The following is a 15,207-nucleotide window of genomic DNA, read 5'->3' as shown; positions in this document are numbered from 1 at the left end:
AAGTCTGTGGGAAGGAAAAAGTGTGGCAGAAAACGCTGCACAACGAGAAGAGGTGACCGAACCCTGAGGAAGATTGTGGAGAAGGGCCGATTCCAGACCTTGGGGGACCTGCGGAAGCAGTGGACTGAGTCTGGAGTAGAAACATCCAGAGCCACCGTGCACAGGCGTGTGCAGGAAATGGGCTACAGGTGCCGCATTCCCCAGGTCAAGCCACTTTTGAACCAGAAACAGCGGCAGAAGCGCCTGACCTGGGCTACAGAGAAGCAGCACTGGACTGTTGCTCAGTGGTCCAAAGTACTTTTTTCGGATGAAAGCAAATTCTGCATGTCATTCAGAAATCAAGGTGCCAGAGTCTGGAGGAAGACTGGGTAGAAGGAAATGCCAGAAGTCCAGTGTCAAGTACCCACAGTCAGTGATGGTCTGGGGTGCCGTGTCAGCTGCTGGTGTTGGTCCACTGTGTTTTATCAAGGGCAGGGTCAATGCAGCTAGCTATCAGGAGATTTTGGAGCACTTCATGCTTCCATCTGCTGAAAAGCTTTATGGAGATGAAGATTTCATTTTTCAGCACGACCTGGCACCTGCTCACAGTGCCAAAACCACTGGTAAATGGTTTACTGACCATGGTATCACTGTGCTCAATTGGCCTGCCAACTCTCCTGACCTGAACCCCATAGAGAATCTGTGGGATATTGTGAAGAGAACGTTGAGAGACTCAAGACCCAACACTCTGGATGAGCTAAAGGCCGCTATCGAAGCATCCTGGGCCTCCATAAGACCTCAGCAGTGCTACAGGCTGATTGCCTCCATGCCACGCCGCATTGAAGCAGTCATTTCTGCCAAAGGATTCCCGACCAAGTATTGAGTGCATAACTGTACATGATTATTTGAAGGTTGACGTTTTTTGTATTAAAAACACTTTTCTTTTATTGGTCGGATGAAATATGCTAATTTTGTGAGATAGGAATTTTGGGTTTTCATGAGCTGTATGCCAAAATCATCCGTATTAAGACAATAAAAGACCTGAAATATTTCAGTTAGTGTGCAATGAATCTAAAATATATGAATGTTAAATTTTCATCATTACATTATGGAAAATAATGAACTTTATCACAATATGCTAATATTTTGAGAAGGACCTGTACATACATAATCAGTCATTTTCTACCGCTTCTTCCATAGTGGGTCGTGGGGGAGCTGGTGCCTATCTCCAGCAGTCTATGGGCGAGAGGCGGGGCACACCCTGGACAGGTCACCAGTCCATCGCAGGGCAACACACAAACAACCATGCACACACTCATTCATATACCTAAGGGCAATTTAGAGTTACCAATTAACCTAACAGGCATGTCTTTGGACTGTGGGAGGAAGCCGGAGTACCCAGTGAGAACCCACGCATGCACGGGGAGAACATGCAAACTCCATGCAGAAAGACCCCCGGACAGGAAACGAACCCAGGACCTTCTTGCTGCAAGGCAACAGTGCTACCAACTGTGCCACCATGCAGCTCTATCATATCATAACTTAATTCCATGTATGAGCTTTAGATCTATCAGGAAAATGAAAGCAGACTCTATCCCTCTAACAGCTACCAGCTTTGACAACAGAAGAGCACAGACAGACATGCGGCACACAGACAAGAACCCTTTTGTTACAGCTGCTCTTTTTAATATGTTGAAATATTCTCATGATGAAGTTTGCTCTTTGAACACAGTTTTATCATGCAAATGTTAAAAGCACAAGCCAAGCAGGACAAAGGCACAGAGTTTCATCTTGGAATGAGTATAAAAGATTACTCCTCATGATTATCTTAAATTAATTTCTAGATTCTGCCAATTATAAAGGTTTGCAGAAGGAGACTGTGATGCTTTTACACCCCCCCTAACGTTTTTCAGCAATATTGAATTGCTGGAAAATGTACATAGTTAAGTATTTGAAATAGCTCTTTCTTGTATTTGCTTTTATGGCTGTGACAGCTGAGCCTCTGGGGTTCCAAAAACATCATTGTTTATTTCTTTCCACTTAGATGTGGAAAATGTTCCACAGAGCCACAGGCTTCTGCTTGGCTTATCTAAGTTAACTTTCTGCCCACACAAAAGGTATCTCACAGCAATTTTGTTTCACTACAACACAAATCTAAATGAACAAGAGCGAATAAAAACATGTTGAAGAGTTTGGACAAAGATAGATGTTCAAAAAACAAAACTTTAACCACATTTTGAGCTGGATGGAAAAAAGTATATGACGTTGCACCAACACAAAACTTCTGTTGCTTGCGCAGAGTGATGTGTGGAGGGAGTTGTAATGTTTTTCATGAAGTGGATATTTGTTTTTTCTGCATTGTTCCACTCCATATTAGGCATACCACATGATGGAGAAGCTGGTTGCCTACACGTACCAGGGCAGATTTGCTCTACAAAAGATATCTGGAGATGGTATCCTAATTGCTTGATTGACTTTGTTATATCAGGGTTGCTTCGGGCATCAATGTAGGCAGGTTGCATTAATAAAATATGAACCTGTGTTTGACCTTCAACCTTTTTGATTATTTGTGTGTGCGTGAGTATGCACATGTGTTTGTGAGTGGAGTAAGAGTGTGTGTTAGTTTTACTTCATTTTTCATTAAGTGTTTTTTCGTTTGCTTGCTTGTTTGTTTTATGCCAAAATGCTGTGCTGACGAGTTTTGTGGGAACATTACAGAACAAATCACTGTTTCTGTAACATCCCTTGATAGCGAAGCAGCACCCCTTCGCTTCCAGTGTCAATTGCAATTGTAGCTCAGAGGAGTGCTACAAAATCCATGTTAAGCAGACAAACACATGAGCTGAACACGTGAACATCTTCAACTTGAGTCAAACTGTTAGAAGATTAGCAGGACTCTGATGAACTAGGGTGCAGGAATTCGATTCAGGTGTGTTGTACTAGGGACACATTTAAAAGTTACAGGGCGCCAGCCCTCAAGGATTGGAATTGGACACCCCTGATCTAGGAAGTAAAGATCCTTATCTTGACTCTGAGTTTTCCAAATAGTTGCTTTTATTTTTAAATCCATCATTATGGACAGATGTTAAAAGCTGAAAACACAACAACTTTGCTCTATTTTGTTCAGCCTCTCTGTAACCTGTCTCACTCTTTCTTATTCTTTCACATCCTGTGAACAGGAGCTATTTTTCAACATAACTTAGAAAATACTGTAACTATAACAGTGAATTATTTTGATCCAGTAACAATGTTCACATCAAAGAGTGTTAGATAAGGTTGCTAGATCCTCTTAGTATATTGCATTCATGGATGGAATAATAGATGGAATAATAATTAGATTGTTTAGTTTTTGACCAGCTGTCTGGGATGAAGAAGTTAAAAAATGGCTGATTATCTGTGCATATCTAGAATAAATTGCTTTGTACGTTGTTTTGCATTCATATAACCCTTGAATTGGAAAATGCCTTCCAGGCTATATTTCCTCAAAGCAAAGGTGTTACACAAGATAAACTTTGACCTTTGCACAGGAATGAAAATGTATTTCAATGCAACATCAATTTAGCAATATACCTTTAATTTAAAGTTTGGTACAAATAAATTCACATAGGAGGGCTGTGCAGTGTCCCACTTTAATTCAATTCAGTTTTTTTACACAGGACCAATTCACAAAATATGTCGTCTCAAGACACTTCACGAAGAAAAGTAAATTCCATGTCAAGTACATGCATACCAATTAATCTTAGTTATTAAACAGTGCAGTCAAATTCTGTTTATTAATGAAATTAGGTGACAAGATTTCTATTTAAGGAAACCCAGCAGATTGCATTGAGTCAGTGACTTGCAGCTTTCACTCCTCTTGGAGGAGCATGTAGTGACAGTGGACAGTCGCTTGCATTGACTTTGCAGCAATCCCTCATAATGAGAATGTATGAAGCAACCTAGGAAAGGAAAACTCTCTTTTAACAGGAAGAAACCTCCAGCAGAACCAGGCTCAGTGTGAGTGGCCATCTGCCACAACCAACTGGAGGTTTGAAAGAACAGAGCAGAGACACAAAAAGAACATAGTACTCATGGATCAGTGCCTCTATCTATGAGAAAGAAAAGTAAAACCTTAAATGTTGTAGAAGCTCCTTTACTGGCTTCATCAAGGAGAGAAACACAGCTAAGTAGATAAGTTCTGAGCCAGTTTTCAATTATATAGGATAACAGAGCACATACAGTTAGTCATAGTAAAAGCTCAGTCAATAACAATGTCTACGAGAGACAGGGTTTTTAAACACTGAAAGATAGAGTCAAGTGTATCACCAACAGAAGAATATTAAGTTGTTGGCAGCTGCAGTAGCTCAGTCAATGCTCCAGGAAGGTGCCACAGCTAAACACAGAGCCAGGCCAGGTGGAGAGAGAACATAAAGTCAGTCAGTCATTTTCTACTGCTTATTCCATAGTGGGTCACGGGGGAGCTGGTGCCTATCTTCAGCAGTCTATGGGCGAGAGGCAGGGTACACCCTGGACAGGTTGCCAGTCCATTGCAGGGCAACACACAAACAACCATGCACACACTCATTCATTCATACACCTAAGGGCAATTTAGAGTTACCAATTAACCTAACAGGCATGTCATGGGACTGTGGGAGGAAGCCGGAGTACCTGGTGAGAACCCACACATGCATGGGGAGAACATGCAAACTCCATGCAGAAAGACCCCAGGCCGGGAATCGAACCCAGGACCTTCTTGCTGCAAGGCAACAGTGCTACCAACTGCACCACCGTGCAGCCTGAGAACATAAAGTTAAATGCTCAAATAACAGCAAATAACACAAAATTGGAGAGTAGTAGGAGAATGTAGCACAGTGAAAGAAAGTGGTTATAATGTCCTCCAGAACCCTAAACCTGCAGTATAACTACAGAGATAGCTCAGGATAACCTAAGCCACTCTAACTATAAGGTTTATTAAAAAGGAAAGTTTTAAGCCTATCCTTAAAAGTAGACAGGGTGTCTGCCTCACGGACTAAAAGTGGGAGCTGGTTCCACAGGAGAGGAGCCTCATCTGCCTCCCATTCTACTTCTCTAGGAACCACCAGTAAACCTGCAGTCTGAGAACGAAGTGCTCTGCTAGGAACATATGGAACAATCAGATCTCTGATGTATGATGGAACTAGATCATTAAGGGTTTATATGTGAGGAGGATAATTTTAAATTGTATTCTGGATTTAACAGGGAGCCAATGAATGGAAGCTAAAATAGGAAAAATATGATCTCTCTTTTTAATTTTCGTCAGCTTTTAACTGCATTTGTTGACATCCTGATAGTAAAGAATTACAATAGTCCAGCCTTGAAGTAACAAATGCCTGGACTAATTTTTCACTGTCAAGGGGGAAACACCAAAAGGCAATCGTAGAAACTTGTTTAATATGGGATTTTATTGACATGTGCTGGTCAAACATAACACCAAGATGTTTTACTTTATTACCAGATGCCAATCTAATGCCATCCAGATTAAGTGATTGACAAACCAGTTTCTTTTTCAAAGACTTCGAAGACAACAACAGTTGGTAGCACTGTTGCCTTGCAGCAAGAAGGTCCTGGTTTCAAATCCCGACCTAGGGTGTAAATTCATGGAGTTTGCTTTTTTTCCCTGTACATGCATGGGTTTTCCCCAGGTACTCCTGATTCCTCCCACAGTTTAACATGACTGTTAGGTTAAGTGATTTCTCTAGATTACCTTCAGGTATGACTGTGCATGGTTGTTTGTCCTATGTGTCTCTGTGTTACCCAGTGATGAAATGATGGAAAACTCTGCCTTTTGCCCAATGACTACTTAGGATAGCACCATGTCTACCGTGAACCTGCACTGACAAGCAGGGATAGACAATGAATAAACAGGAGTTAAAATAGCCAATTGAAAAAAAAATGCTTAAACATTTGCCAAATTTACATTTATATAACACAAAGTTTTAAGAAGAAACAAGAAATTTGTTCATCATTTCATACATATTTCAGATATTTAATGATCCAAATTTCATTTCTCTATCATTGATTTTATCTTTCATTTGATTTTAGCTTCCTTTTTAGATGTAGGAGATCAGATGTAGGAGTAGCACATGGAGTGCATCATCAGTCACAGCTCTTGAAGTCAAAGCAAAAGGACTTGTTTAGGAAACCAAATCATTGTGACTCCATGGTCTGTCCACTACACTGCTTTGATCCTGTGGAGTAGACTGCCGTGCTGGCCCTAACTTCGGTTACTGTTCTGAGTTTTATCTTCAATGTTTACCACATTATCAGGATACAGGTTTCCAGGCAGAACTGCTTTGTCTTTTGGTAAGGAGAATGTTAGATGTTAGCATTCCCAGTACCTCCAGTTAAGGAGACGTTGCTATGGAGCCAGTCAAAATCAAAAACACAGCAGGGTTACAAGCAGCTCCAAATAATCCATCCTGTTGTTTAAAGGATAAACATAAGCAGGAAAAAGCAGTTGTTTCTTGCAGGTAAGTTCTGAACTGTACTCGGCTAATGGTTCTGCTACCACACATACTGCATTCTGTGCATTGTCAGTTGGTCAGTTTAGCCACCTGGTTGCCTACCAAGCTGATGGCCAACCAGCTTCATCTCTATACCAAGTTGACTATTATCTTCCATAGATCACTGAATCTTATCTTAATCTTTATAGGGAGAAAAATCCATTGGTCCCCTTGAAGTAAAAAAAAAACTTTCTTATTGAAAGACATATGTATACTATATATGTATCCCCCTGTTTCAGATGCCTGGATAGTTTTTTTTTTTGTTGCTTTTTCCTCTTCTTGGATGTTTATATAGAACAGTCTGGTTCTGCTCAGTTTTCCACGTCTCTGAGGCAAAGCAGCTTTCAGCCTGTTCAAACTACACTTCTTGGGGTGAGGGCTGTAGCAACTTGTCAGCGTAAAACTTTGCTGTGGCTTATGTCACAAACAGAATCCTAAAGTGTTTTGTATGATGATAGGAGGCTGAAAATTAAACTTTTTATGATTAGTCTAGATTGTAATGTAGCAAACATAGATGCTAGATATTTCTCATACATAGTCATAATTTGTTTCTCTAATTAAACACAATTAAATAAATATAGTGATCCATCCATCCATTGCCTATACCCAGTTATCCTTGCATGGTGGCATGGTAGGGGTGGTAGGTGGTTGGTGACTGGTGCCTTTCTCCAGTGTCCATTGGGCGAGAGTCCATCACAGTGCACATTAGTGATCATTTTTAAAATAAACAATATTCCATATATTCAGCCTAGGAAGACCTTTTTTTCAACTGCAAACCACCATAATTTTAGATCTGTGCAGATAACCAATTGAAGTCAGTTGAGACGACGAACAGGCTGACTAATCTGCAGCTGGGTTTTAATATAGAGGAGTAAGGGACAGCCGGTCAGATAAACAGAGCGACTGCCTTTCCACTCCCAGTGATCCAGCTCAGATCTGCCTGTAAGCGTCTGCAAAGCCAACGTTTCCCCAGGGTCTGCTTGTTATGGGACAAAAAAGAGAATCTTGGAGTCCATGTCTGTCAGCAGCCACAGTATCATTGCGATTTGTTGCTCAATGAGGAAGAAACAAGTGGAAGTGAAGGAAAAATGTGGCGAAGGTCCCCCCGGTGCAGAGCTCGGTACTTTGACTTCAGTGAGGAGGTGGTCAGCAGAGCACACCTTGTTGCTCCCAGGTGACCTTTAAACTACCTTCTCTGTATTATGTCTTTGGTTATTCTGTAATGTTTCTGTCTTCTGACCAATCAGTGTGGACTATATAAAACTTAGTTTTTTCTTTAATGTATTTTAGGCAGGTACTACATTGTCTAAATATCCCATAATTATGTGTTGCAAAGGGAAAGTGGTAGATGTTTCTTCTCTTGAATCTGACATTTCATAATATTTGTAGTTAATCCCGGATTTACAGAAATTGTATTTTAATATGGCGGCTCCTGCCTGTCTCAGATTAGGAGATTAGATTTCCATGGGGTAAGTAATGTTTTTGAAAGCAGGGGATTTTAATGTTGCACAGGACAACATAGATCACACTGGTGGTCCTGCATGCGGTTAATCACGATTTTGCACATTTCCCCATTAATCCGTGCTTCTCTGGCAAAGGTGTAGGACTTTGTGTCCCAATGGCTCATTTAATCCCAGATATAGCAGTTATGACAGCAGTGCCAGTAAATGTCAGGTAAATGCTGATATGCTGCATATATTTGCTGCACATAGATGATTTTGTCAAGTTGTTTTGACTTAAACAATACACTGAACTGTTTATATTTTTTCTTTCACATTCTTTTTTTTTGAACTCATGGTTTGTTGTGTCTGTTGGCTCCTCTGAGTGCTGAGACTCTTTTTAAACTTCAGCCCTCCTCATCTGGTTACATAATATCTTGTACTCTCCTCCTGCTCCAGCTCCCTGGTGATGCATAGATTATCTGTCTGTGCCTCTGCACTGGCTCACTGGGTCATTCAGCTGTTTTGAAAGGCAACTGCAAAGTTATTTCACTGCAGTCACACCTACAAGGTTTTTGGGTATTACCTTACCAGCTTTAGACACGTAGAGGCTAATTTTCTTGCCCGTTCGTTTTTGCAGATCAGCTTAGAATCTGAGATTAAATAAAGTTTTTGTGAATAGCAATTTTCAAGTCTTGACAAAGATTTTCAGTAGGATTTAGATCAGGATTTTGACCAGGCCTATCAAACACATGAATATGCTATGGTCTAAAATATTCCCTTGTAACTCTGGCTGTATGCTTAGGGTCGTTGTCCTGTTGGAAGGTGAACCTGCACCCAGTCTGAACTCTTTTGCAGCCTCTTACAGGTTTTCTTGCAAGATTTTGCTCAATTTGTAGTTCAATCATCATCTTTTTATCCATTTTGACCAGCTTTTCTGTTCCTGCTGAATAAAAGCATCCCCACGGCATAATGCTGTCACCACCATGTTTAACTGTGGGAATATTATGTTCAAGGTGATGTGTGTTGTGAGTTTTTCATCAAATGTTGCATTTTGCATAAAGGCCCAAAATTTTCCTTTTCCTGTCGTCTGACCAAAGCACCGCTTTTTCTTGTGTCCCCTACAAGTCTTGTAATAAACTGCAACCGGGACTATCTTATGGTTTTCTTTGGACATATTCATTTAGTTCAGATTTGTTAAGTGCAAAACTAATAGTTTTTGTGTCAACAGATTCACCCACTTGATCTGTGGATCACTGTAGCTCTTCCATAGTTACCATTGTTTTCTTTGCTGCTTCTCTTAGAATAGCTCTGCTTGCCTAGCCTGTCAGCTTAGGTGGATGGTCATGTCGGAAGGTTTCCAGTTTGCTTTACTATTTCCAGTGTTAGATGTTTAAAGCTTGGGACATTGTTTTATAAAGTCTGTTTGAAATGTTTACACAACTTTATCCTTGACCTGTCTGCTGTGTTCATTGAGCTTCATGATTTAGTTTTTTTCAATGTCCTCCAACAAACCTTCTCGTTTGTAAGGCACTGTATGCAGTTATCTGTCCACAAATATCTGAAAAAGGTCACTTAAAGTAATTAATACACAATGATGGAAAGAATTTAAAAGCCAGATGTATTTTTTTTATTCAAAATCATAAAAATTGTTCTTTGTGTTTCTCCTCTCAGCCTTGAGGTTGAAAATGGCCCATCACTGTGTTGCAGCCCGTCTGACCCGCAGGCCTCCCCGGGCTCAGGTCTGGTACTGCACCCCAACCTAACAGGTCACGGTCAGCGCAGAGAGTCCTTCCTCTACCGCTCTGACAGCGACTACGAATTATCACCAAAGTCCTTGTCTCGAAACTCATCCATTGTTGGAGAACTGTGAGTCGTGTATATATATATATATATATATATATATATATATATATATATATATATATATATATATATATATATATATATATATATATGGCAGCACATTTCTTATCAACCATAAACTTGTTTGAAGTCTAGCTATAAGCCTTTTCTTTTTTCACATTCCCTTTCAGGCATAGCGAGGACCTGATTGTAACTCCATTTGCCCAGGTAAGGGCTGATCCCAAGTCAGGAAATCTACAAAAGAAAAAAACACAACTCAGTGACAGATGTAGAACAGGTTTGAGGCCTCAGATGCAAGGGCTTATTGCTGCGGACATCTTAACTTCCTTACAATTAACTTTTCTGCCCTCTGGTGGATTTGCATTAATACAACAAGATTGAAGGGCAAACCAAAGGTTTATTTGTCTCCAGGATATTCAGTCCAAATTTGTTATTAAAATTAAAATTGTTTTGTGTGTATTCCACATAAGATTGGATTGCAACACTCACTCCTGCACTAGATTTAGTGTATCAAAATATTGCTACTATTTTGTTGCTAATACATGTTCATCTGTTAAATAAGGTCAGGCAATCTTTCCTGACCCTTGTCACATTTCTTATATTCCTATCATGTAATTTTCCTTTCAGGAATAAAATAAAAAAATATGCTCCTTTTTCACAGATTTTGACCCGTACATTCTACCTCTATGTATTCATTTTTGCTTGCTTGTTTTTAGGTTCTGGCAAGCCTACGGACAGTTAGGAACAATTTCACTACCTTGACAAATGTACAATGTGTATCTAATAAGTAAGTAAACGTATTTTGTTCTACAGAATAACTTTATGTTCTAAACCAAAACTGTTTTTTGTTTTAATAGAATTTCTTTTTTTTTTTTTTTTGCATTTTCTGTAGTAAAGTTGCTGGTATATTTAGCCATTTCACTAGGGGGCACTAAAGCATAATAAATACACGAAATGCTAACGTTCAGTTACAAATTGTTGCTTGTGTTAAACCATGCATATTGTTAGTGATATGTAGAAATGAAAACCCTACGTGTCACAGGGCTCAATCTGATCGCATATATGGGTCTGTATCTATGGTTGCATCAGGCCCACCAGAGGTGGATACTGCGTCAATGCAACCTCAGAGAGAAAGGTCACTGTAGGCCTGTGATGGGTTCAGAGAATCAAGAGAGCAGCTGTTTGGTGCAATGACGACAAACATTGTTGCTGAAAGCAAGTTGGCACGAAGAAGGAACTGAAACAGCAGGTTTCAGATATGTACTGGCACACAACTATCCTTTGCAAATCTGAAAATAACAAAATAAATATTAAAATATATGTTCATTAAATAGGTTTCAGCTTGGACATGTTTCATTAACATTGATTAATATTTATCCCATCATGGTTAAAGTCTGTAACTTCTACAGTTTTATTAAAAGATAACAAAACTGTCTTTACAAAATAAGGCTACCAAGTAGTATATTTTTCAGTGAAACCTGGACCGAGCAAGCAGCGCCGTGGGGATTGTGTTCTTTCTCTTATGTTAACATAATTCAGCCTGCACTGCCCTGCTACAAGTTTTAGAAAAAAGGTGTGGATGACTCCACAACCAACTGGGTTATTGACTACTATGGGTGTAACAACTAATTCAGTTCACAATACAAGACAATATACATCAGTGAGCCCATGAGAACAAGATGAGATTTCAACAAAATCTCTGAAAAAAATTGAAAATCCCCATATTTTTATTTTCAGAATTACAGTGATAGTTTCCCAAATGAAGAAATGTGTTTTTAAGAATTTGTCATCAGCCTAGAATGATTTAGTCTGCTTTGATCAGCCTTAATATGGATGATTTCTTGCTTTTCTCATTCGAAGGTGGTCTTGATGGGAAAAAACATTGAAAGTTGTAATTTTTGTAGAAATGCTCAGATGACTCTGCCGTTGTGGAGGGTGTCAGTGGTGAACTTATGTAGAGAACTCCTGTAGAGCTGTGGAACAGCAACTTTATTGGAGATACTTGTGCTTTTTGGAGGAACCTATGTAGACTGAAACTGCTTTAAGAAGAGATGGAAGACATGAAGACTTTCAATTTCTGGCTGTTGTCCTTGACAGCATTTTAGACTTGAAATAGACTTATTGCAAAGTTCCTATCATACACAGGCATACTGAGCCCATCTACTGCTTACCAGTGTGTGTATTCTGATAGTAAACGGTTTGACATCAGTATACACATCATACAGCCATAGTTATGCCTAGGTAGTAGACTCATGTAGAATCGATGCCCCACATTGCACGGTGACCTGGTGCCTGCTGGTATTCACAGTGTTATTGGACACTGTGATTACGCTGTATGTACAGTATATGAACACTCCTAATGAAAAGCATCAACTCCAATGACCTTGTGGAACAAATAGCTCTCAATCCAACTGTGCATTTCCATGTGCTGGCGGTAAGGCCAGCATGTTTTAGAAACTCCAGCGTGGCAGCCACCTGCTGCACATGCCCCTGTGGATGATGACATCATGGGACACATCATGTAATCTTTTAATTTTACTAAAATGTCTCTTCTGACTGGAAGTAATAACATTTTGGAGTGACCCAGACAAAGTCCCAACTTAAATCTGAATCTGCGGGGGGACCTAAAGATTAGGGCGATGGCAAGAAGGCCTTCATAAAGGCGCATCTTGATAAATTAGAATATAATTGAAATTTTCATTTATTTGAGTAATTAATTTGAAAAGCTGATACTCATATAGATTTGTTATACACAGAGTGTATAACATATTTTACACAGAAACCTGGGCCTGCTGAAAACTATGTCCACAATATGTGCAAAGTACAGCATATTAGCTCAATACTTGCTACTCAATACATGCTAATTTAGCATGAATTACTACTGCAATGCAGCATGAAATGGAGGTGATCAATTGTTGGTTCTGCAGAGGTGTTAATGAAGCATTGGTTGCTTTAATAACATAATTTAGCTTATCTGCATTGGTGGCTCTGGTGTCCTTCTTCCTCTTGACAATACTCCAATATATTCCCTTTTCAAATTGAGGGTAAATATGTGAGGATCCAAATATTCCAGAGCCTACAATGTCTTAATATATATTTTCCATTTAACGTGTAACATCGAAGGGTCTTCGCCAGTAGGTGAAATGGTTGTAGCTGGAACAAAGAGCAATACAAGTCCCAGTATAAACTGCCTGATATATTACAGTATATACTGCTCAAAAAATTAAAGGAACACTTTGAAAACACATCAGATCTTGACAGGAATAAAAATGCTGCTGGATATCCATACTGACGTGGAATGCTTAATGTGTTAGGAACAAAAGAATGCCACATCATTTGATGAAAATGATTATCAACCCACAGAGGGCTTAATGCAAAGTCACTGAGGAATTTAAACTAAAAAGAGATGCAGCAGGCTGGACCGATTTGCAACCTGGTGGTGTCGGATAGACCTAAACATGATGTCTCAAAGATGTTCTATTGGATTTATATCAGGGGAGCATGGAGGCCTATCAATAGTGTAATTTCCTTCATCCTTCAGGAACTGCTTGCATACTCTTGCTACATGTGGCAGGGCATTATTATGCACCAGGAGGAACCCAGGACCCACTGCACCAGCAAAGGGTCTAACAAAGGGTCTACGGATTTCATTCCAATACCTAATGCCAGACCCATACTGACCCACCACCAAACTGATCATGCTGAACAATGTTGCAGGCAGCGTATCGTTCACCACAGCTTCTTCAGACCCTTTCATGTCTGTCGCATGAGCTCAGAACAAACCTGCTCTCATCAGTGAAAATAACTGGGCTTCAGTGCTGAACCTGCCAATTCGGGTGTTCTCTGTCAAATGCCAGTTGAACTCCACGGTGCCGGGCATTGAGGACAAGGCCTACTAGAGGATGTCAGACCCTCAGGCCACCCTAATGAAGTCTGTATCTAATGGTCTGGTCAGAGACATACACACAAAGTGGCCAGCTTGCACTAAGAGACCTGATGCTGGTTCTGCTGATGGATTAGAGACGTCCAACGGCCCTGTTCAGCTCTCATTGAGTAACTGCCTGTCTACTGGAATCTCCTCCATGCTCCTGAGACTGTGTTGGGAGACACAGCAAACCTTCTGGCAATGTGACGTATTGATGTGCCTTCCCATCCTGGTGGACCTGGATGGGAAGCAACCTCTGTAGGGTCCAGGTATCACCTCATGCTACCAGTAGTCAAATGCAAAATGAAAAACAGTCAAAAACAAATGAGGAGGGAAAAAATATCTGTGGCCTAAACCTGTAAAACCATTTCTGTTTTTGGGTTTCTCATTGTTGCCCCTTTAGTTCACCTGTTGCTAATTTCATTAACACTAAAACAACTGACACTGATTAACAACCCCTCTACTACTGAACTGACCTGGTTAATATTCCAGACGTTCCCCTGACTTGATGTTATACTCTGATTAAAATGTGTTCCCATCTATAGCTGCTAGCTGTGTATCAAAGATTGCGCTTTAGTTCAAGGACAAAATAAACTCCATTTTTGTTTTGTGCGGATGCATTCCTTACATTTTTTCTTTATTCATATCCTGATCCCCATGTATTGTCTGGCAAAAGACAAGGGATAAAATCTTATAGACCTTTATAGAAGTTGATTAACATTTTAATACAAAAAATAGCATGTTAAACATTTTTATATCCTTCTAAATAATCAACTGAAAAATGTTTATCTGTTTTAGACCAATCAACTCCTTATAATTGCCGACTAGCTTCTTGCAACATTTTTGGCAGCTTTATAAAATTACTTTAAGCCGAAAACCGCCAGGGGTATGAATTCTGGGCCAAACTATAGCTTTCTGCACATTTTATGCACATGTTGCTTCTAGATGTTTTGGTTTAAGTGAAGCAACGTTTGCATCATCTGACTGTATTGTACCATTCTTCTCTTTAGTATATCTTTTTCTCGGATGCAAATTGCTTACTTGTTTGTTTTCTTGTTACAGAAGGTCCCCTGTTGTAAATCAGCCCTCAGTCACCAAAGTCTGTCTCTCAGGTAAGTTTACTCCCCGTCTAACACAACAAAACAACATCACAGTGAATCTTGGTACTTGATTATAACTTCAACAAACTTTAATCTGTAATTTCTTTATCAACTTCACTGTGCTCAGACATTCAATCCTATGAGTTCTAATAGGTAGAACACCTAGAGTTTACACCATTACATATTTAAAATGTTGTTCATGCTTTTATACCCAAGACACCCTCACCTGTCCTCAGCAAATATTCATTCCCTCACATGTTTTAAAATAAATAGCCTTTGTGTAATAATACTTCAATAAAGGAAATGAACAGAGTTACCAGATGGTTTCTGGCTCAGGAAATGTCACTGTCGAAAATATCGGGTGTTGTCTTCACAGG

The 15,207-nt window shown here is 39.8% G+C and overlaps 1 protein-coding gene across 2 annotated transcripts in view; it reads left to right on the top strand.

The window, feature by feature from the left end:
- Window positions 1-15,207, top strand: part of LOC124869281 (cAMP-specific 3',5'-cyclic phosphodiesterase 4B-like) — an 88,969-nt gene that overhangs the window by 43,224 nt on the left and 30,538 nt on the right. For both annotated transcript variants that reach the window (XM_047367047.1, XM_047367048.1), the window contains 4 exons: window positions 9,614-9,808; window positions 9,976-10,012; window positions 10,522-10,592; window positions 14,793-14,842. In XM_047367047.1, coding sequence (XP_047223003.1) covers window positions 9,614-9,808; window positions 9,976-10,012; window positions 10,522-10,592; window positions 14,793-14,842 — 353 coding nt within the window. The remainder of the gene's footprint in view (window positions 1-9,613; window positions 9,809-9,975; window positions 10,013-10,521; window positions 10,593-14,792; window positions 14,843-15,207) is intronic.

The sequence above is a fragment of the Girardinichthys multiradiatus genome, chromosome 6 (assembly GCF_021462225.1).
Source record: "Girardinichthys multiradiatus isolate DD_20200921_A chromosome 6, DD_fGirMul_XY1, whole genome shotgun sequence".
NCBI classification, from domain to species: domain Eukaryota; kingdom Metazoa; phylum Chordata; class Actinopteri; order Cyprinodontiformes; family Goodeidae; genus Girardinichthys; species Girardinichthys multiradiatus.
Note: the sequence above shows the minus strand (reverse complement) of the source record. Positions and strands in the feature narration are given on the sequence as shown.